Consider the following 23332-nt stretch of genomic DNA (forward strand, 5'->3'; position numbering starts at 1 on the left):
GCTTGTTTGGTTAGAAAAGGACCAAAACAGTCCATTCCACAGAATGTAAATGGTGGAGATGGATCTAAGCGCTGCGTTGGGAGATCAGACATCTTTTGTTCCTCTGTGCCTCTTCTGAGTTTGCGACACTTCACACATTGGTGTATAAAATTTGCCACGGCCTTGTTGATGCCTGGAATCCAAAATCCATTCACTCTGATCTCATTGATTGTAAAACCTTTCCCTTGGTGCTGCACCTTACTGTGGAAATGATCTATTATTAGTTGAGTGACATGGTGACCTTTTGGAACTATCACTGGGTGTTTCAGTATGGAGGAGAATGAAGCATCTTTAAGTCTTCCTCCCACCTTAAGGAGTCCATCAGTATCAAGAAAAGTGTCCATTTGAAACAGTTTACTTTTGTGTTGAAGTGGTTTCCCGCTCTTTAGCAACCTTATCTCCTCTGCATATTCACTTACTTGTGTGTCCTTTAGAATAACACATTGTGCATTTTGTCTTTCTTGTACTGTACTGTGGCCTGTTGTTTTGTCTCCCTTGGCACAGCGAATGAGTCGAGCTATGGCTTGGGTGGCTCTGTACCATGAGGAAAACTTTAACTTGTCTGATAAACCTTTTTTCTCTGTTTTGAGCGTGTTCAGTGCCTGTACTTTCTTAACCTCTGGGTCTCCAAGTGGTATGTTCATGTCGATGTCTGCAGGTGGAGGTATTTCCTTAAATGGAAGTGGCATTTCATAATGTCCTTCAGTGTTTTTGTAAATGCCTTCCTTTAACATGTTCAGAAAGAGAATGTCATCTTGAGACACTGACTTGTTATCCTTGTCGTTATCCTTAAAGTCAGACTCAAGGACCTTGATTACATCAGCTGGAGTCACTGGGGGAAGCTCTTTAACTGCAACTCTGTGACACACAGTAGACATGCTAGAAGAGTCACCATAAGATGATGTTGGGCCTACAATACTCCAGCCCAATGCTGTGCGAACTGCATAGGGTTCGTTCTCGCCTCCTAAGATTACCTGCTTTGGAGCTAATGCCTTAGAGCAACTGTAGCCAATTAAAAGGCTGACTTCACATTCTAGCTGTGGAGGAATCTCGTTCATTATTTCCTTGAGATGATTCCATCGCCTTGCCGTTTCACAGGTAGGAATGTGAGAGCGGTTAACTGGTATACATTCTTTAGTGTAAGCAGGAGGGAGTTCAATCATTTCTGAAGAGTTATAGCCTCTTACCTTGAGACCTGAGATGCGTTCGCTTGGCACAACAACATCCTTACCAAGCAGTGTAGTGAGCTTCAACCTTATTGGGGTAGCCTTAGCTTGGAGGTTATTAGACACATCTTGGTCAATGAACACGGTGTCACTTTGCGTGTCTAGGAGGGCATAAACAAGCCTTTCTGTACTTGGATGTTGCTCTGAAGAAACCCATACTGGTACAATCATGGAGGTGCTCACGCACTGTTCACTGGCTTCTGCATTCAGAGACAGGGTGGTTGCAGCCTGTTCTGTGCTGATCTGAGTTTGTGGTTGGTTTGAGGCTGATTTATCATTGTTATAGTTGAAGTCGTGCAGACAGGTAGGATGCTTTTTCTTACACACTTCACATACAAGTCTGTAATTACAGTTCTTTGCGCTGTGTCCGGGTTTGAGACAACCATAACAGAGTTTTTTCTCCTTTATATATTTCCTTCGTTCCTCAAGCAATATTCCATTGAACTGTGGGCAACTGTGAAGTTTATGTCCGTTGTTTTGACAGAACATGCATGGGGCCTTAACATTTGGACCTTTATTTTCAGTCTCAGTTATCGCCTGGGTATGGAGAACACTAGAGGTGGGCCTTTTGTCCTTTTGGCAGCCCTTACCAGTGTCTGTGGTGAAGTTTGCAGAGTGGAGAGCCTGAAATGATGTAATCGGGTTGCACATGATCTCTGCTTCAGAAGACATGAACTTGGCAAAGTCCTTTAAACCTGGAAACTTCCCACTTTCTTTCATAAACTGAGTGGCCTGACGATTCCACCTTGCAGCTGCCCAGTTTGGTAACTTTTGAACAAGTTTTTGGTTCTCCTCACAATCGTTGAGAATGCTTAAGCCTTCAATGTGGGGCATGGCCTCGTGACATGTTTGAATGAAATCAGCAAATGCCCTGAATCCTGTGGAGTCATTTGTTTGGATCTTTGGCCATTTTGCCAGTCTTTCTCTGAAAGCCCTCTGTACCACAAATGGATGTCCATACCTGTGGTTGAGACGCTCCCATGCATCTCTGTATGCTTCACCTCCCTCCCCCCACTTGGTAGGTCAGATCATAACCTGATTCACCTCACCCCCCGCTATGTGCCAATTGTGAGGAGGGAACCTGTGACCACGAGGAGCGTTAGGAGGTGGTCAGAGGAGGCCTTAGCGGAACTACAGGGCTGTTTCGAGGTGACCAACTGGGAAACACTCTGTGAGCCTCACGCCGAGGACATCAGTGGGCTTACTGAGTGTATCACAGACTACATAACTTTCTGCACCGACTCCATTGTTCCAGCTCAGACTGTTCATTGTTACCCAAATAACAAGCCGTGGGTGACTAAGGGCATCAAAGCCCTCCTCAACAACAAGAAGAGGGCTTTCAGAGGGGGTAATAAAGAGGAGGTGAGGAAGGACAAGATCAGAGAGGCTACGGACAATTACAGGAGGAAGCTGGAGTGGAAACTCCAGCAGAACAGCATGAGAGAGGTGTGGAGGGGCATGAAGACTGTTGGGTCTAAAGTCAGACCCCGCTGATCCCAGAACTTATTCCCGTGAAAGAAAAACAAGGCAACAGCGATCGATCTTTTTTACTTGCAAGGGAGGTGTCTTCGGTATCCTAGCTCATCACAAATGACCCCCCATGACACCTCCTCTCGCTCCCTTTTATTGACAACGTTCACACAATAAACAATAGTTTACAACACATACCTTCCCCACATAACCCCCCTTGGTTACAAAAGACAAGGCACTGTGTGTGTGTTATGTGAGAATGTGTGTGTGTGTTATGTGAGTGTGTGTTATGTGAGTGTGTGTGTGTATACAACTGTATACAGACATAGGCATTTAAACACATCAGTTGACTTCATTGTTTGTCCATGTGGCTCTCAGCTAACTTCAAAGCTGTAGCCTGGTCAACACCCTTCTTTATGACTCCTATCAATCCCCCAAATCTCACTGTAGGCATCCTGTGGGGGTTAGAGTCAACTGGTGAATTATCTGCATTTACAACTCTTCTCCTGTCCTGTTATCACGGCAGAAAAAGCTTTGTAAAGGAAATTGGATCAAGCTGTTTTGATCTTCTTGGTTCAAAACCTCAAGTGTTCATGATGTAAATGTAGACAAAAGGCTTCTGTGTTTACATCCTTCTTGCAGAAGACAAAAGAATAGGTGATGTTGCACAAATTCCATGGTTAATCTCCAACTTGGACTAATCCATTGCCCTTTATGCACATAGGCAATTGGCCTGTTTCCAGTTCGTTTAACTGTTCAATGTCCTGCAACAAGTCAGATCCTTTGAGACAGACTAGCAGGTCTGTCTTACCAGAGCAGTTCACCTTCCCAGCTACTGGTGAATCAACCTTCCATTCAGGTTCAGAGCAGTTAAAAGGTTGGCAGTGTTCCAAGTACGTTTACTCCTGGATGTGTTGCTAAGGCAACCAAACAAACTGTCTCGCTCTCAGTGATGCTATATGGCCACAGTCCAGAAGAATGTGTAGCCAATGGCATCACAAGCATAACCATTGGTCTCGTTCTTTATGTGAGCGGTTGTGTTCTTAAACTGCCACCAGTAGTTGTTGAAAACCCATGCGGGTACTGGGTGTGGTTTGCTCTGTTCCAGTGCGCTCCCTGTCATCCCACTCTGGGTCCACAGGCTCAAGAAGATGCACAGCACATTCCCAGCCATTCTGATGAGTACCTGTGGCTCAGTTGGTTTCTTCACCGGATTGAGACGAAGGGCCCTGGAGGCTTTCCCCCCCCCTTTGTACCCAGTCTTCCTGCCACTTACTCCGAGCTGGCCTGGATGTGTGTCACCTTCTTGCAGTGCGCTTGATGTATCCAAGTGTTCCTTCCAGCAATCTTCACTGCTGTGGTCGTTGTCAGCAGCACCCGATAGGAACCTTCCATCGTGGACTGGACCAGCACTTCCTCTCCATGGCCTTATCAACATCCAATCTCCAGACTTCAGACTCTGCTCCTGCGGAGAAACAGAATCATCTGGCAGATCATTTGTTCTCATGACTACTTTACTTTTAAACATTTCAAGCATCTAATCTGCTAATATGCTCTCTCTTCTGCTTTTCTATCATCACTACAGAAGACTAGAACTCTAAATGCTCTAACATATATAATTTCAAAGAGTCAGACCATTCTCTGTTGGAGTAATCCTCATGTACATCTTAACTAAATCTATACAGTCTAACCATGTCCTGCCTGTCTTCCTAAGTCTTAACTTTACTGTTCTATTAGTTCTCTCTGCCTGCAAAATTTTTTTTTTTTAAGTATTTAATAATCCTAGAGTATAAACTACTGCTAGAGTGAGTATAACCTACTGCTTCCATCATTACTCTCCCTCCTGTTGAAACATGGCATAGCCCATGGCTCAAAATAGCAGCAGTCTTATACAAATTCTAAGGCAGTATTGGTTTATCACACAGATAAAAAAACATCAACCTGCAAGCTCGCTCCCTTGGTGAGCCACAACTGTTTTCCTGCAGTAGGGGAGTGGCCCTACATGTCTGCTGATGTTGTACTGCTAAAATGTTAACGCCATGTTCGCCTAAAGCTGCCTCTTTTGCGATCTTATCTGCAAAAACTTTCCCTAATGCAACTGGATCTTTCCCTCACATGTGTGCTGCACATTTACAAACGGCAATTCCACTAGGCAATAACACTGCCTCCAGCAGATTTTGCAAGAGTTTGGCGTGTTCTACAGGTTTCCCTGTAAAGGTTGTCACACCTCGTCTCACTCACTGCACTACAAAAAATGTAATGTAGCAAATGCATACTGCCTATCAGGGTATATTGTCTCTCTGCAGCTTTACACGCTTCCGTTAAAGCTAGAATCTCTGCTGCTCAAGCAAATATGAAACATGTTAGTTGTCATGCATAGATAACTTTCTCACTGTTTGCTACAGTAAAACGTGTTCTAGTGTGTCCCTCTACTGTCGTAAAACTCAAATCATCAACAAACCAAACCTTTCCCTCAACGAGTGGCACATTTGGTAAGTCATCCCTCGGCTTACACTTCTTCTCCACGTGCTCTCTACACTCATGAGAAGTGCCCTCTTCTTTCGTTGGCAAAAAGGGTTTGACAGATTCAGAATTGTGCACCACTTTATGGTAATATGTGTGGTTGTGAGAGTAATAGTAACATTAAAGGCAAGTGTCTTGTAGGTGACAGAAATGCAAGTTTAGTCTGCAGTAGTAAACATCTACCTCGTGTGGAACTAATAATGTCAAAAGGTGAAATAAACTATTTCCTGAAACATTGTACAGCTTAAGCTGCTGCACATACTGATCTCACGCATGGAGGTAAAGCACGAGCAACTAGAGCTAATCTTTTAGGATAGTAAGTTACTGGCTTCACTTGTGGAAAAAGTGCTGTTAGTTATTTTACAGTCACCTGGCATTTGTGCTGTTCACAGAACCACAAGTCCATCGCTGGACCTCCTCTGCGCTGTCACTTTTGGAGCTTGGCACGCTCCCTCAGGTTCCATTTTCCAACGCTGCTGAAGATTTAAGGCAGAGCACGTCGTACACCTTAGTTGTCTTCCTCAATGTCAATGTCGAAACTCTTTCATTGTATTTAAGATTTGCTGTGCAAAGTCTCCTCGTGACAATCCTTTGGAAGCCCAGTAGCACAGCTCTCTGTGCTGAAGGTAATCTCTGATCCTCCTGAAGACTCTCTCCAGGCCTCAGCTTCCATCTTGTGGGCGATCCTCTCAGTCACTCCTTCTCGTCATGGCACCTCACGACATCTACAAATTAAAAAAATGACACTCCTCTCGCCACACGGCTTTTGCCATGTGTCAACTCCCCAATGAGACATGTACAAGAATGTTGCACAGTCTCCCTAAAACAATCTCCAGGGTTTATCCCTTGGAGCAGCTTCACTCCAAGCTGTAACCCTGTGTAAAAACATTAGTCAGCAATTAAATGTTTTGCTTGTTTAACTCGCAGCTTCAGCCTGTATCCTAGAAGACAAAGTCTTAAAGTTAAAACAACCTCACATTTGCAACCAACTATAGATCATAGGAGTAATAAAGTATTCAGCGTCACAAAGACAAGTATCATTGCTGGTTTATTCTAAACTCATTAAACTCCTACTTTTCCCCATAATTTGTTCCAAATCATTGAACACCTCAATGTCATTCCACATTGTAATCAGTGACTTCCCTTAAGTTTGTCACTCACCATGAGCCCAATAGTGGTCAGATAATGAGCCCCATGTAACTATTCTGTAACCACTGCACATCTGTTCAATTGTCACTTCTCTGTCTGTGCCGAATCCTTTACAAGCACTCTTAAAGAAAAACAAACATTAGCCAAACACACGGTTCATCCTGGTTGTCAGGTGTCGGCCATCCAGATTCCAGAGGAGCTGTGAAAAGTCATAAAGTTAACACTCGCTGTGGAAAAAGTAATGGTCTCATCACAGTATGTCTCAAACTGTATTAATTTCTCCCCTGTAACATTCACATTTTCTCCAACATTTTAACACAGTGTAATTTCATCATCAACATATAGCCTGTAACTACAGTTTTCTTCATACAAAATCTCAGTAATCCCGTGGTAGAAAAACATCATTAAGTTGTGTCCTGCTATAAATCACATGATCAAATCACATGATTAACCATCTGCTGTAAAAAGAAATGTAAATGTTAGCGCTGCGCAGGTGTATACACTCTTTCTCACAGTAATCTCTGTGAGCAACATAAGGTAGTAATGGTACCTGGTAAATTCACAGACACAGAAAAATTTAAACTAAAAAGGTTAAATTTGCAAAGTTCACATAGTCATGTGACCCAAGTTTCCTCCTGTGGTCTCCTTCTGCTCCTGCAACAGAGACACACACAGAGATACATCCACACCTTTGTCAGGTGGGGGTTAACTTCACACAATGGTGTTAAGTCAGTCAGTCTTGTCAGCTTCCCCATTCATTTTTAAATAAATCACTTATTCACTCAGTGATTCTTTGCAGATTGTGGAAATTATCGTCGCATTCGTTTCCACACTCAGCAAAATGACGTCATTTCAAAAAGAAAAACAATTTAGACTGGATTTCCTCGTTGAATCCTTTTGGACAGGAACTTATTTTCTAATTGTCCCAAATAAGTGGCTTTCTCCTGAGCCCGTTTTAATTTTGGAGAAGCTCACTTTGCAACAGTTTTCTCGACGACGCTTCGGTTCTAATCGTGCAGATCTGCTAAAACAGAGATCATCAAACAAAACTTTCAGTGCACCATGAAAGTAACAAAATAAAAGGAAAGAAAGAAAATAAAGGAAAGCAAAGGGAAGAAAGGCCTTGTTTAAGTCATGACACGTGTTCTTCATGCCGGGGGATAAATCGTAACAACCCAATTGGCAGGCTCAACTTAATAACAAAAGACAAATCAACAGCCAGTTTAATCTCAAACATTCATCCAATCACACACAACATACAGCATAACCCTGTTGTCTTAGAACATAATAAGTTTCTTCTCATGTAACTAAATGTGTGCCATGGTAAAACCTCTTCACACACCAGAAACTCAAAATCAACTCACTCAGCTCACTCATTTAAGACCCCTCATCAGCATTCTGTTTTCTCCTCTATGATGCAACCATCTGTCCTCCTATAATATTCAGTCCACTAGTCTATGTATCACTTTCATCTTACTAGTGACTTGGACAAGATGACAAACAGAATCTCATGCTTAAGATGCTGTCTGGTCTTCATGAGTATCATTGTATGTGTATATGCATGTAGGGTTAGTATAGTTAATGCATTTTCTGTATGTTTTTGTGTTTCTCTCTCATCACACTTTCATTATTCTCATCACTGCTTAAACAACACACATCTCTCTCTCTGTTTTTTTTAAAACTGTACTTTTCTCCAAAACAGAAAATAGCATTACAGCTGTTTCAGACTGAGAAACACCAAACACTCTTCATGCTATCATTCATCCACACAACTATTTTATTTCTTTTTGTCCACTGGGCAGGTGATCTGCAGAATCATGTCTGCCCCAGCTGGATACCTTTTCACACACACCGTGACGTCAAACACGCTCACACTCACTTCTGCTTAGATCACAATTACACTTCATTAATTTCGACAACGAGATCTGCATCTCCATAGGGCAGGGTGTTATCACCTGGCCCTTTACCTGTGTACTGTCCTCTGACACGGGTCCAATTATAAGTGAGACATCTCCTAAAAGTAATCTCAGTTTCCTGTCCATTTAAACGGTATGAGGAACAAAGCTGTCTGTGTCGAGCTATGAACTCATCAACATTAGTCAATGGGTTTCCAAGGCTCTTGCAAGCATCAGCACATTCAGACTCGGTCCATGGCCGGTAAACATGAATAGTGCGGCTGTCATCCCCGTCCACTCCAAAATGTGGGTTAGCAACCTCTACCATAGGGTAAGTGCTCACCTCACGGAATGGATCAGGAGAAAAACTTTCTTCATCTTCACACTCTGGGACAGAAACACCATATGTTTTTTTTGTGTTGTGTCAGGGATGGATATGTGGTCGTAACGTTTGTGTTCACTAACTTTGCTTTCTGTTTCCTGCCCTGCCTAGTCTGTCTTGGACTCAATGCTGCTCCTAATGCCTCTCCTTTAATTTCTCCTCCACCTCTGCTCTCTCACGCTCTTCTTTCTGCTAACATTCTTGCTCTTTCTAATGCTTTTCTACGGTGTTGTTCTAAAGTAGTTGCAGTGGATTGAGCTGTGGTTTCATCCTCAGGTTTCACAACTACTGCTTGCAATATTGCTCTTTTAACATTCTGTGCTTCTCTTCTCTTTTGAGCCTGCTCCAGCCACAACTTAGCAACTGCTAACTGCAATTCCTTCCTCTGCTTCGCTTTCCCTGTTTTACCTGCTACACTTACAGCTATTCTTTCTACAAGCATTTTACACTGAACTTCCACTAATGTCCCTTCAAATCCATATTTTTTACGCCAACAACCTACATACTGCATGCTGCCCGGTGAAAATTTCTCCATAAATTTTACATCCCCTTCTAAGGCAGACTTACACATTTTATTCCCCATTATGACAATTCTTTTAAGTTTGCGGCAGGTAACACCTTACCCCAAAACCCAGGCTACGTGTACACAACAGGTCACAGAATTACGTTAACACCGCTTTAGGTTTCCTTCTGTGTTGCTGCGTTCACTTTACTGGCACTCACACACGCATACGTTCATTCACACACTTTTTAAGACCTATAATCTTAAACTCTCTATACCTTTAACGGCGAAGAAAAATACACTAAAGTAAAAATAAGATAAAATAAAAATCAAAGCTTGCGTCAGAACGCACAGCTAGCGTGCTCCTGGACCTGCGACCTATCCGCACAGTCACAGAGCCGCTTCCTCTAGGTTCGCGTGGACCCGCGCAACCAACGCGCTCCCGTGCTCGCGTGAAACCGCGCAGCTGCGGAGCCGTTTCTTTTCTTTAATAGCTTGCGTCCTGCCCGCACAGCTCTCATGGACCTGCGTCCTAAACGCACAGTCCAACGCACTCCCGTGCTCGCGTGTTAATGGAGTCCCTTTCCTACTACTTCACAGTTGAATTAATAGTACTCTATTTGTGTTTCTCAGGAGTGATGACACGTTGTCCATATAAGGTATAGCCAAAGTTGTGGATCCCAGCAAAACTTGGAGTCAACTTCTCACCTTGTATGTAGTTTTCTTTCTTTACAGCTGTAAATATACTGCTTTTGGCACCTTTTCATTTCTTCTTGCTAATTGTCCTTTTTTTGGTCATTATTACTCTTTTTGTTTTTCTTCTTCGTTTCCTAAGGATAATTAGGCTCTTAAGATCATTACAAACTGATGAAAAAAGACAACAACAAAACAACTAAAACAATATTTTGCCTCACTTATAGGACCTTTGTTTACCTTGTAACCATTCAATAAGCTTTTCTGAACTCATCTTGATTGAAGGCACACACAACAATAACAACATCAGTTAACATGTAATGCAGTAGTTTGTAATGTTTGTAATGTCACTGATATTAAGGGGCTCTGTCACAGCCTTGTATCATTTATGTATATTTATATATATATGTAGCATATGCATTATGCTGGTATTTGCCAATGTATTTTGAGACTAGGTTCAAGTCTGACTTTGGAGGAACAATTCGTACATGGGAAATCAGAACTATGTCATGAGATCTAGAGATCAACAAAAGTCACACCCTTTGGCTTCACCTAGAAATTCTTTTTATGAAAAGTTTTAAACAGAATCAGTGAGAGAGGGCGGCCTTAGCAGAGTTCATTGCCCTCGGGTAACATGACTGTCTTGTTGTTAGCTATGAACTAGTTCTGTTGTTTAGGGCTGAACAGCCCAGTTAGTAGACATTTGAGGTTGTGTTGAAAATAATTACACAAAGAATTACACAGTTTTTACTGTTGAACTGTAAAAACTGTGCCATGAACAAAACTTGTGGTTGTACAGTGACTGAATTTCCAATAACAAGGGGCCAGATAACCCAAACTCCCAAAACACGTTTCACAAAAACAAAAATTCTTTCTTTTAGTAGATTTCCATGCACCCTTGAGCATCCTCAAGAGGCTCAAGAGCTGGTTTAGTGTTCTGCAACCAAGACGAATCAGAATTTTTAAGGAATATGAGGAGAATTGGCCACAGAGATGGGCAAATTTTAGTATATTAGCGTATAAGTATATGTTCATGACATTGTCCCTGCCTTTTTTTTACACCTTAAATGAAATATGAGAAACTAATGATAGTGAAAGATGTCACCACAGTTTTCACTTATTTGATCAATATTTCAATAAATGATTAAGATACTTAAATTTTGGGAAGGAGCTGATAAACTATAAAATATATTGTTGTAAAACATCACCATATACTTTGAGTTCCATCAGCATCTAAACATAAATCATCCTGACAGTGTTACTGTTCCTCAAATCAAAGTGCAGTGATGTAGATATGGAAAATTTCCAAGTTCCTTTTGGAAATTCTTTTAGACATTGTCGTTGTGTTAAAGGACATTGACAAAGGGAGAGCTGTTAAGGTGATAGATGATTGCTAGCAGGCTCTATTTGACTAGGTAAAGCTCTAATGTATTTACTACCTTGCCATAAGTCAGTCACTGGTATCCTGCTCTCTCATTTGTAGGCGACTAAATTGCTGATCTCAAAGTTGAGGAAAGTTGCCTTGGGATCTGCTCACTTTGTGTTGCAAGTAATATTTCCGTCTGTAATCACTACCGAATGTCACTGATTTCGACTCACTGGGAATCGTTTCCTTTGTGGATGAAGCTTTAGTTGTTTAGTCAATATAAAGATGAAGCAACTGACATTAGAAAAGTCTTCAGTTAAGACATGAACTATTTTCTGAACATGAGAATGTCTGCTGTAATAATTTATTTCATATTGTAATCTTATCTCCTGCTAAAAAAGGCTCAGGTGATGTAAGTTCTCTTATTCTAAGGTGAGGACAATATCTTAGGAAATTTTTCTAATAATTAAAAAAAACCCGATAGAAAGGTTTTGTTTGTGTTCAGTTTATCATTTTTCTTTAAAAAACAAAAAGGCGATCAATTTATTCTGCAGTAGATATTGCCTTTTTAATCCTCAGTTTTATTTTGTAAAGCTGGCTCATGATCAATCAAATTTGTACAGCATGCTTCTCTTGATTGATCAGTGTGTGCTAAGTGTTATCCAGTAAGTAAATATTGACTGTGTACCTAAACACAGATGTAAAAAAAAAGGAAAGTGTGTATACTGAAGCTATAATGAGCTCTAGGTGCAGGTCTTACACAACATAACTTTTGTAATCGAACAAAGAAAGCACACCTGCTGTCTAACTTCTCCTCCTGCTGCTCCCTGTGATCTCAGTTCAACTTTGAAGGTGCAGCCCAAAATCTCCCTTCAACCAGTGAGCCCGGATCAAAACCTGTATGAACACAAATTAAAAAACAAATTAAACAAAGCTGTTGTAAAGGCTCACCTTTCAGCACATTCACTTCACCAGATGCACCTTGTTTCTTTTCCTCACCTTTGATTGGGTGTGGTGCTTGGCCTTAATTGCACTCACCTGTCACTCGTTATAGAAGGACTGCACTCACCTACCCCTCACTCTTTCCTCACTCCCACATGGGGTGGCAGCTGAGGTGAGTATCTCTTTGAGTCTCCTGAGTTCATGTATTGTTTCAAGTTACTTAAATGATACTTTATGTCCTTTTTAGAGATAGCAGTCCATGTGTGTCTTTCCTTCCTTTACCCATTATTCAATAAAACGACAAAACCTGTAAATGATTGACTGCTTATTCTCATTCTAATCGGATGAGCCCATGATGATGACTACTTAAACCCTGAACCTTCCTTCCTCCAAAAGAAAAGCTTTAAAAAAAAAAACCTCATAAATGAATTGTCTTTGTGTATAGTACCTGGGTAAGTTTGATGAGGAGTGACAATAGGTGGACAAAAGAGGGCTAAGGTTATGGACCCCACAAGAACCAGGGAAACTTGGAGTCAGCTTCTCATGTTGCAAACATTTTTTTAATCATCCCCATATGTTTGTCATCTTTTTCAACATACTTTTCATGTTATTGTTCTCCTTGGTTGCTATTTTGTTAAGCATAATTATGCACTTTAAATGATCATAAACTACCTACTACAGACACTTATGCCTGTAGAATAACAATAACATCATGTGATTAATGACACAGCAGCATCAGTTTGATGACATTCTGTCTGTCGCTGTGAGAGTCTTTTGTCAAAATGCATTTTGGTCTTTTAGATTTTTAGCCTTAATACAGTTTAAATTAGATGAGACACATAAAAGTTCATAAAGCTATTATGAGGAGGAAACTGACTAAAGAGATTTTCTCTGTAGTCAGTTGATAATCTCTCCCACTGGAATAGCTGTCTTTATTTTTTCTTTTCGGTTTTCTTTTTTTTCTTCTAGTTCTTCCCTACTATCCATACTTGTCTACTGACTACAGCAGCAGTAGTAATACGATGGCACTAGTCCAATATGGCGGCCAACCAAACCCGTTTGACAACCTGTTTGACCGGTTTCGTGCGTGTGCACATGCGCGTTCAGGTGTGCTGGGGATATGCGAGTTCATGTGTTTTTAACTGGGTTTTAATTTAATCAAACCATAGGGTTTTTAATTGAACTATTTTTATCGCTTTGGAGTGTCTCAACATTTATGCAGACATTTATGTGTTCTTAAAAGCAATTCTTTGTTTTAGCGTGGAGGGGTTGAAGCCGTTTTGGTTCAGTGCGCATTAACAAAGCGGGAATGCTTCTTATTTACATCTAGTCAAGTGTTGGTAATAGTGTTTTAATCACACTAATTTTGTGATTCCTGCAATGTCTCAGCTTGCAGTGATGGAAGCATTTTATTTTAAAAATGGCACAAAATGGCAATTTCTTCTGAATGGGCAATTTCAGCCTTTTCACAAGCATTTCGTTTAATCAAACCACTAGTTTTAGTTTAACTAGTTTTTTTACGCATCTACTGGGGTTTCTTTCACGGGTTGATGCGATCATTTTATTTAAAAATCGGGATTTCGGGATGTTGAACTAAGATGGAGACAGAGCCAGCTAGTTGTTTTTAGTGGCCGGTGTCGTGCCAAAGTAGGTATCCCCGACAGAATTTGTTTCCCCTGTGCTGGGGATAAAAATAAAAATGCTTTTTTATTTTACAGAAAAGAATTGTAACTTCACAATTCAACACCGTTTACGTGGGTTCATAGGGTAAGTCCTCATCTTTAACCCATAGTGATTTGGGTAATTTCTCAGGGCCTTGGAAGGGTGGCCATATCAGGATACATGTTTTAAAAAATGCGCTAAATGTAGGATACATGTTTTTAAAAATGCGCTAAATGTAGGATACATGTTTGAAAAAGGATACATGCTTTTAAAAATGTGGTAAAATGCAGGTTACATGTTTTAAAAAAGAAAAATCTGGATGCATGTTTGAAAAAATAAGCAGGGTAGCTGTTTGAAAGATACGGTACAATACGTTTTGTTTTTTGGAAAGAATCAGTGTTTCAGAGAAAACATTAGCAGCCTCCTTTGTAACACTCTGTGACCAACCGTAGCTGCCCGATTTTCACCACGTCCAACCCCACCAGATTGTGGTATGCCTCGGCAAAGCGTTTGAAATGCAATACGTCTCCTTATCAGCTGGAAATATTAAAGCCAGAACTTACAACACGATACTTCTTACTTCATGTACAGGGTTTCCAAAATAAGTTTTATTTCAAGTAAACAAACAAAAACATTTGATTCAGGTAAAACAGATCATCACATTTATTCTTGTAAAGGGTTTTCTAAAAAGTTGAATTCCATGTAAAGCGTTTCCAAGGCTGTTAGCCGCGTTGCCCTGTATTGAACTTATTTACAGTGTGTCAGTAAAGGCCGACATGGACTTCTGGCCCCTGTGTTGAATGAGCCCATGTTGGGTTTGTGAATTTGACCCCTTAAGGTTTTGAAGGTGGGGATACATGCTCCTGGTGAGCATAAGATGTCTGATAACAGCTTGACACCTCAGTTATAAATGGAATTCAAAATGTTTTTGGAAGTATGACTGATGTATAATCTGACTTCTAAGGTACGCACAACAAGGCCTAGAAGACTATGGTGGACAGTTTACTTCGTGCTATAAAAACACAAACCTTAATCTTTGATCTTCCAACATTATCTTTCTGTTCTGGTTTTAGAGTCTCTGTTTATTGAGTCGTACTTTGGGAATCACCCTGTTGTGAGACAAGGGTACGCTGGGAGAGAATATGGCATTATACAAGCAGAGTGTCTTGACTGTATCACTAGATCTAAGAAATACACCTGTTATTGGTTATTAAAAAGCGTTAGCTGTGGTGCAGGTTTAATTTATAATGTTTGCATGAACTGTTCAAGAATCACAGACATCTTTATATATTGATAGTGCAGGCATTTTTTTTTTACTTAAGTAGAAGTATAGCTGCTAATGTCAGAAATACTCAAGTAAAAGTTTGATAATGTATGGGCTCAGAAATGTGCTCAAAGTAAGAAAGTCAAAGTAGTAACCTGGCTGAATATTGTGCTATAATAAAATAATATTAGTAGGTGAGACTACAAACTTTCTGGTGGTTGCGCCTGATAAAAAACAAAACAAACAAACAAAAAACCTATAAACTAACCCCTTGTTTAGAGGTGATTGTCAGTTTGCTGGGTTTTTAGAGACACTGAGAGAGATCATGTTCTACATTACTTTAAAAGTGATTTTCAGAGCTGTTGATGTATGAAACAGTGTCCATAGAGACATGGGTCAACTCTGTTTATGGCATTGAGTGTTAAATTGTGACAGTTTCAATAAAGCCTGCAAAATTCTTGCATTTATACTGGGGAGCAAAGGAAAGTTAGACGTTGGTTGTACTATTGAAAATCAGTTTCACAAAAACCATGTAAACAGAAATGAAGAAGAATGTGTTTGTAAAACTAGCGGTAAAGTGTGGGAACTATAAGGCAGACTGTTTCTGCTATCAAAACAGTTTGTGTTGTTAATCCTGAATGATTCTTGGTCACAACATTTTACTCCACACACATTTGGAAAATCGCATAGTTTGACAATAAATATCCCAGTAAAGATGCTTCATTTCTTAAGAAATATGCAGAGGGAGTGCTCTTTATCAAAAGTAAAAGTTATATCTGTAGCTAAACCGTTGTACACAAGAACTTTAAAAATCTATAGTGTGTGAGGTTGTGTAAGTAAGGGGTGGTTGCCCTTCTCGCCCGCGTGTGACAAACCATCTGTTGGATCATGGATTTGACACCTCAGCATTGTGAAAGTGGGGAAACATACTCCTGGCTGAGCATAAGATTTCTGCTTAGAACTTAGAATCTCAGTTCTAAATGAACACACACACACACACACACACGAACAACATCAACACAGAGAAGAAGAGGGGGTAGTTTACTACGAATCATAAAAAAAATGCAATCATTAATCTTCCAACTGTATATTTGTGTTCTGAATTTAGAGTCATTGTTTGTTTGTTTACTGAGCCGTACTTTGGGAGTCATACTGTTGTGATACTGGGGAGAAAAGGGTAAGGTGTGAGAGACTAAACCATTACACACAAAACTTCAAAAATCTAAAGAGTGTGTGAGACTGCTAGCTGTGTTGTCCAGCAATAAACTTATCTACAATGTGTTAGTAAAGAGTGACTTGTACTTCTGTCCCATTAAGCAATGGTTTAACAAATTTCACTGCACACTATAAAAAGAATCTGGATTTAAATAGAACATAGTAGTGATGGATTAAGTGTAGGAAACACTAGTATAAGGTGTCTATGGAACAAATCTCCTTCAACATTCATAATGACCAAAGTGGATGACTACAGGCATTTCTCTCAGTCAGCTGATTGTGTTTAGGGTAAAAGCAGCTAAATACACTGAGATTGCTCATGTGGAGCAATCTCAGTGTATTTAGCTGAAAAAATGAAATCAATAATATTTAACCCTTATCCCAGTGACATTTCACAACAAAAGAATATTCTTATGACTAGTGGTAAGGAGCTGGTGAGTGCTGTTTGACGTGTTGTGGAGGCCAACCTCTGTTGTTCTGTGAACTGTATATAAAATGTTTGTTCCTAGAGCTCACACACTCAGTTTCTCCCAGCCTCGGACCTTCACCTGACATTCGCACACAGCTCAGGTAAGATCTTAAATTACCTTTTTTTTTTTTTTTTTTTTTTTTTTTTTTTACAGAAAAAACACCAAACTCAATTGAAAATTTGTGCTGTTTTAGCAATGTTGATATTTTTAAACACAGTTTTCTGTAATACTAACGCCAGCATTAATTTTCACTCATTTTTATCATTTTTTTGTTATCCTAAATCAGAATGTATTCTGATATCTTTACAGATTGCATTTACCATATGCTTGTTGTCCGTATTAACATATATATTTTTAATGATTATGACATGGTGCTGAACACATGCTTCGCAGTGTCTCACAGAAAGCATTTGTGAAACCAGGAAAACAGGTGTGACAATATTTGCTACAATACTTAACCCTCACAGGAATGCACAACTTTGTCCTGTCGCTTTCTTCTATCTAATTTAATAAATCTGTGACCTTCTAACCAACCATTTCACAACTAAATGGGGAACTTGCTTCAAATCTTAAGAGTGAAGAAAAAATGTGTTGTATTTAGTTTCCGTTAACCTTTCAGTATAAAAGGTGATGAAATTTTTCAACTTTAGAAATAGAGATAGAGTGAAACACGCTCTCTACATGTATTAAAAAGGCTGGATGAACTGAGACAGGTATAACTGCTGCATAACATAACTTCTGCAATCCCCCCTTTATCTTCTAAAGGAACCATGTCTGCTGCTTACCTTCTTCTCCTGCTGGTCCCCGCGATCTCAGCTCAGACTTTTCACTGGGGTGCCTGCCCTATTCCAGAGGTGCAATCTAACTTCACCCTTCAACCGGTGAGCAAAGAGATATATGCATCCAGAGTTAACATTTTTTTAGTGCAGAACTCATGGCTGGGTGTTTTTTTTGTTACAGTACATGGGTAAGTGGTATGAGATTGAAAAGCTGCCCGATATTTTTGGAAGAGGACAGTGCATCAGGGAGGAAAACACCATGATGGAAGATGGGTCTGTTCAAGTGTCGTACTCACAGGTGTGGGACCCCCAGAACCAGTAAGTACTGAAGGATCAGGTCGATGGATTGATGACTGGAATATAGGTTAGATGGACTGATACTCAGTCAGTAGAGTTAGATAAGCTTAGCATAAAGGAGAATAATGCAGGGAAATGCTAGTATAGTTCCGCCTGCAGATATCAAAAAATCCTTTTAACTATAACAACAAAGAAAAAAAGTCTAGTTTCTTGCAGTAGCATTAATGTTGTTTAAGCAATTGGCCGCTGGTAATAGATGGCTAATAATGGATGTGTTTGTCTGCAGGGTGAAACCTTGAACTTTACTTCTAGTGACTTTTCTTTGGATTTGTTCCGAGTGTTGATTTAATGTTTGCACAAGTATTGTTCTTCTGAAGAGCTGGGTTGAGTAAGAAAAAATGTCATGTAATCTATGTTGACAAAAGGCTTAGTGGTGAGACACCTCAAGTGAAGTTTTGATTAGGAGCAAATGCACTAGAGACAGACCTTGGTATGATAAGAGATATGACACAATGAATAGATTGATGAAATTGCATATTTGTCTCTCTCAGTCAGGGTAAAAGGTGGTACCTGGAAGGGACAGCCAAGGTTATAGACCCACAAGAACCAGCCAAGCTTGGAGTCAACTTCATGTCTTGTAGGTACCTCCTTTATCATCTATATATGTATATATATTGTTTTAACTGTTACAACACTCCTTTTAACATTTTATTTCTGTTTCTGATCTTTATTCCCAGTTTTTCCTTACACCCCATACTGGGTTCTGTCAACCGACTACACCAACTATAGCATTGCGTACTCCTGCAAAGATGTCTTTGGGATCTTCTACTTTGATTTTGCCTGGATTCTTGCACGGTCACCCTCTTTGCCTCCACAGATGGTGGATCAGGCCAAATGGATGCTGATCAGCGGGGGGATCTACATTTCCAATATGACTCCCACAGATCAGAGCTGTAGCGTTTAGCAAGAACTGGCAGAGATGTTCAGTTATTGTAGAGTGTGTTTTTCTCTCTGAAGGTTTTTTCCTTGATTACCTACGCCTGTAACTTTTTACATGAGCCATTGTTTTTTAAAAAGTACATTATTTTTGTGTTTTAATGTTTTGCACATGAACACAGAAATGGTTTGAACTCTGTGTGAGCCGCCTGATAGTTGGAAACTATTCAGTAAAAGCTGTCCTATTTTTAAAGGTTTTGGATTTAATCGACTAAGCAGTGTTTGCATATCCCTGATTGCATGTAATAATCCATGAAACATGCTGTACTTGGTGTAGGAAAAACTTTGCTAAGATTCTGCTGGCATTAAAGATGAACCGATTAAACACTGACTTGGCTTACATTCATTGTAACTGTCATTAAATGAAGAAAATGCTATACGATCCTGACCCACAGTGAAATAATACAGGGGCATTTTATTTTTAATAAAGAAAAGTATTTGCAATTTCACTGTAATAAAGTGGAAGAAATATCACACATAAATCATCTTTGTTCCTAGCCTCAAATCACAATAAAGCGGTACAACTGAAGAGCCATCAGTACTGATTTTTCAGCTAGTTATTTTATCTGTAAACAATTTAAAGGTGATGAAGAATAATATCATTTATATAATTTCCCTCATTCCAAGGTGGTATCTTCAGGTGTATGACAAACAATTCAAATGAAAATGATAAAGAAATAAATCAGAGCTTAATTCGGGGATGAACCCAGCATTAACACAGCGGTTCCTGAATGAATAACGACATTCATCCTTTCTCACAGTGACAGCACTTTCACCATACAGGAATGTGCGCATGATTACAATTAGTTAAACAGATGTCCTTATGCTGTCCGAGTGACGTAATGCGAAGGCTGACCTGTGTTTGTCTGGAGAGCTCAGACAGTGACCGAAAGCTCAGCCTCTAACTTCCACCTGACATCTGTACAGAGCTCAGGTAAGAACGCTTTAATAACTTTAATAAAATGGAAATACAACAAACATCTTGAGCATAAAGATTTATGTTTTAATACCCATAGTGTATCTTTTTACTGAAATTCTAAGTATATTATTAATGCAGCTCTTGCATTATTGCTACTAAAAATATACACTCCTGCAATAGCTCTTGTCTAATGTAATTTCTACCCTAATCTCCTGAAGGAACAATGTCTGGTGTGTGCTTTCTCCTTCTGATGCTCCCTCTGCTATCAGCTCAGACTTATCACTGGGGTCCCTGTCCTACTCCGAAGGTGCAGCCCAACTTTAACCTTCAGCAGGTGAGTACAAACTAAGACATACACTCCTATAATGGCTTTCCCTCACTGCCTTTCAGTGAAATCCATTAAAAAAAATTTTTAACATATAAAGACCTCCTAAATATAAAGGCTCCTAAATATATATATAGCTGAGCTACTGGGGCCTTATAACTACAGTCGTCCTCTCTGATCATCTGATTGGGCTCTTTTACACCCTCTCACACACCCTCTTCTTTTAAATCTAGAGGCTATTGCAATTCTAAACATTGGGTCAGCCTTAGCCTTCTGAAAATTAATTTCTATAGGTTAGCATTTCCTCAAACTTTTTCCCAATATTTTTGGCTTTTGTTCTTCTAATATGTATTTATGTGAGTGCGTATGCAAGAATGAGTGTAAGACCACATGTCTGACCATGTTTTTTGTGTGCTTGGATATGTACACCTATCTTCAATGTGTGATTTTATGCAAACTGTGAAGCATTTTCTAACTGTGTTTTATTTAGTGATATACAAATGAAATAATTATAATTATTAAACAAAGAGTTGCACAGATCTAATGACTTGCCTATGGTTGTTACAGTACCTGGGTAAATGGTATGAGATTGAGAAGCTGCCTGCTCCCTTTGCAAGAGGAAAGTGCATTGAGATAAACTACTCCATTAGGAGAGATGGGACCATCCAGCTGTTGACCTCGCAGATCTAGTAAGTACTATAGCAAAGGATTCTTATTGTTGGTTCGCTTGACACCACATTTCTCTGCAACTTCCATTTTTCTTTTAGCATACACTCTTTTGAAGGAATATTGATACCACTGAAAAGCTTGATATCACTCTCATTTGTATGGTTGATATGATGCTGGAGACAAAAATAATTCTACTGTTTCTGGCATAAAAACTGTTGTCTGTGTACAGAATCAGAAAGAATGCTTTGTTTCAAAACTCATTGTACCAAAAATCATGTTCTTCTCTATGTATGAAATATGTCTGTATATAGTCCCAGATTCAAAAAAGTAAACAGCGTAAAAGTGCTTTAAATCTAAATCCTTTGTTATGGTCAGCAATGGGCAACTCCTCTCGTTTGAAAAAAGATTCTTGTTTGAATTAACGTTGCACAGGACTTTATTAGTTTGCCATGTTGCCACAGTGACAGGCTGGATGGTTGGAAGCTTGTCCCAGGGTAAACTTCTCCCAACTTTGATGCAAGTGATGAAAAAGACAACCAATAGGAGCACAGTATATTGGTGACTCACAGATGACAGGATACAATATAAATTTGAGGATTACTTTCAGAGATTACATCCAGAGCCTGGAATGACAAACAGTTAACTGTCAGCTTTAAGTGACAAGTGATGAAAAGGTAAGCCAACCCTGAAAAGGAATGCTATTTACATCAATGCACAAGTGAGGGTTAAACATAGGCAAAAGGCATGTGATCAAACAAGTTAAACAAAGGTGATAAGGTCTAAGAGTCAAACATTCCAGGGGAAAGGCAACTGCCATCTGGTTATAGGTATTATGACCAGGATGTTAAAAGCAAAAGATTCCACGAATAGTGAGTCTGTCTCAGTTTCTAGCGTGGTTAGGAAGATACATCTATGTTCAAATCAAAGGGCTTACAGCAGTAGCTCAAAGCACACCTTGGTCCAAGCCGTGATGATGGGTGATTTGATTTTTTTTTGAGTTTTTTTAGACTCCTTCAGGGTGTGTATTGTATGATGAGCAAAAAGTAATAAAGCTGACACTGACCATGGACAACTGACCTAAAGCTGATTGCCGGCACACCCGAGGTAGAGTTTACCTACATAAGGGATTCTGTCTTTCTGTTGGCCACGCCTCCAGCAGCAGATTTTATAATTAGTTGAATTAATAGTTAGTCTGTTTGAAATCTTTGTTGACATATTTTTTCATTTCAGTAAAGATAAGAAGAGGCATGCAGAAGGGACAGGTGTAGTTTCAGACCCACGAGAACCGGCCAAACTGGGAGTCAGTTTCTCATATTGTAAGTACTTATTATCCTTATTTTATCAACTATTTGATGAAACGTTGCAGTATTCCTGCTTTACTGAGATCAAATTGTACGAAGTCTGGTGGTCCTTTGAAATTACATCTTGACATTTGTATTTTTTCACTCAAACACCTTCTGTTGGCTATAATTTGGAGCTGTCCAGTACTTTAGTTGATGACAATATAGTGTGAGATTGTGAGTATATTGACAAGCTGATACAAGCATTTGCCTTAAAGCACTGTGATACTGTACAGTTTTACTGTCATGGCTGTAGCCGGTCTTATATATTGAACTTGTTGCATCATCATGATGTTTTAATTTTGTAATTACCTTGACTAATTTATCAGTGGGCTGATTTTATCAACTCATATTACATATTTGCTGATCTATCAGTATCAGCATTTTAGCCAATAAAAGAAAAAGAAAAATTAGAGTAAACAAGAGACGGTAGAAACACCCTTCAGACTTGCTATGAATGTTGATGTTGCTTATTTCTTCCACCAGAGGGCACTATGCTATGTCCCTGTTTGAAACAAACTCGAAAGCCAACAAATAAATCAACCAGCAGATCAGAGCAGAGGCAAAGCATAAATAGTTCAATAAAAAAAACTATACAAAATCTGTTTATGTTTCATTTGTCTGAGAAAAAGAAAACCAAAAGCAGATTTTTAAGTCACTAAAAATCATATATTTGTCAGGCTCCATAATATTACACATTTAAGTTGGATCAGTTTTATTCAGAAAATCAATATAGAGATTCTCCTTTTTATACATTTTTTTTCTCTTTGTTCTCAGTCACTCCATATGTGCCATACTGGGTTCTGACTACTGACTACACCAGCTTGTCTGTCGTGTACTCCTGCACAGACATCCTTCGCATATTCCATTTCAACTACAGCTGGATTCTTGCCCGGTCGCCCTATCTGCCTCCAGAGACTGTGCATTACGCCAAACAGCTGCTAATTGATGAAGGAATCGACATTTTCAGGATGACACACACAGATCAGAACTGCAAGGATAAATAATAACCAATAGACACGTTCCGTTATTCCTCTCTTATGAACTCATCCCATTTCAATATATCTGTTTTTAACTGTTGCTTCCTTTTGAAAAGACATGTAAATTCTAAATAAAATGATCACTAAGTTAAAGTGTTAAAATTGTACAAAGGAGTTAAGTAACCCATTATTTATTAATTATTCCAAGAAAAAAAATTATATATATGTA

The 23332-nt window shown here is 39.5% G+C and overlaps 2 protein-coding genes across 4 annotated transcripts; both read left to right on the top strand.

The window, feature by feature from the left end:
- The first annotated feature begins 11772 nt into the window (after window positions 1-11772).
- Window positions 11773-19282, top strand: LOC146380557 (apolipoprotein D-like). 3 transcript variants are annotated; one of them, XM_084939725.1, is made up of 6 exons: window positions 11773-12359; window positions 16838-16898; window positions 17564-17679; window positions 17759-17895; window positions 18426-18511; window positions 18612-19276. In XM_084939725.1, exons 3-6 carry the CDS (start codon window positions 17569-17571, stop codon window positions 18836-18838), a joined length of 561 nt encoding a protein of 186 aa, XP_084795851.1. In that variant the 5' UTR covers window positions 11773-12359; window positions 16838-16898; window positions 17564-17568; the 3' UTR covers window positions 18839-19276. The 3 variants fall into 3 exon arrangements, with proteins under 3 accessions (XP_084795851.1, XP_084795852.1, XP_084795853.1); XM_084939726.1 differs by lacking the exon at window positions 11773-12359 and having other exon boundaries at window positions 12377-16898; XM_084939727.1 differs by lacking the exons at window positions 11773-12359; window positions 16838-16898 and having other exon boundaries at window positions 16927-17679; window positions 18612-19282.
- A 118-nt stretch (window positions 19283-19400) lies between these two features.
- LOC146380558 (apolipoprotein D-like) lies at window positions 19401-23330 on the top strand. The gene is made up of 5 exons (XM_084939732.1): window positions 19401-19804; window positions 20008-20123; window positions 20682-20803; window positions 22014-22099; window positions 22901-23330. Exons 2-5 carry the CDS (start codon window positions 20013-20015, stop codon window positions 23128-23130), a joined length of 549 nt encoding a protein of 182 aa, XP_084795858.1. The 5' UTR covers window positions 19401-19804; window positions 20008-20012; the 3' UTR covers window positions 23131-23330.
- Window positions 23331-23332: the final 2 nt, after the last annotated feature.

This window comes from Perissodus microlepis, chromosome 9 (genome assembly GCF_051167445.1).
Source record: "Perissodus microlepis isolate ML-2025 ecotype Zambia chromosome 9, ASM5116744v1, whole genome shotgun sequence".
NCBI lineage: Eukaryota > Metazoa > Chordata > Actinopteri > Cichliformes > Cichlidae > Perissodus > Perissodus microlepis.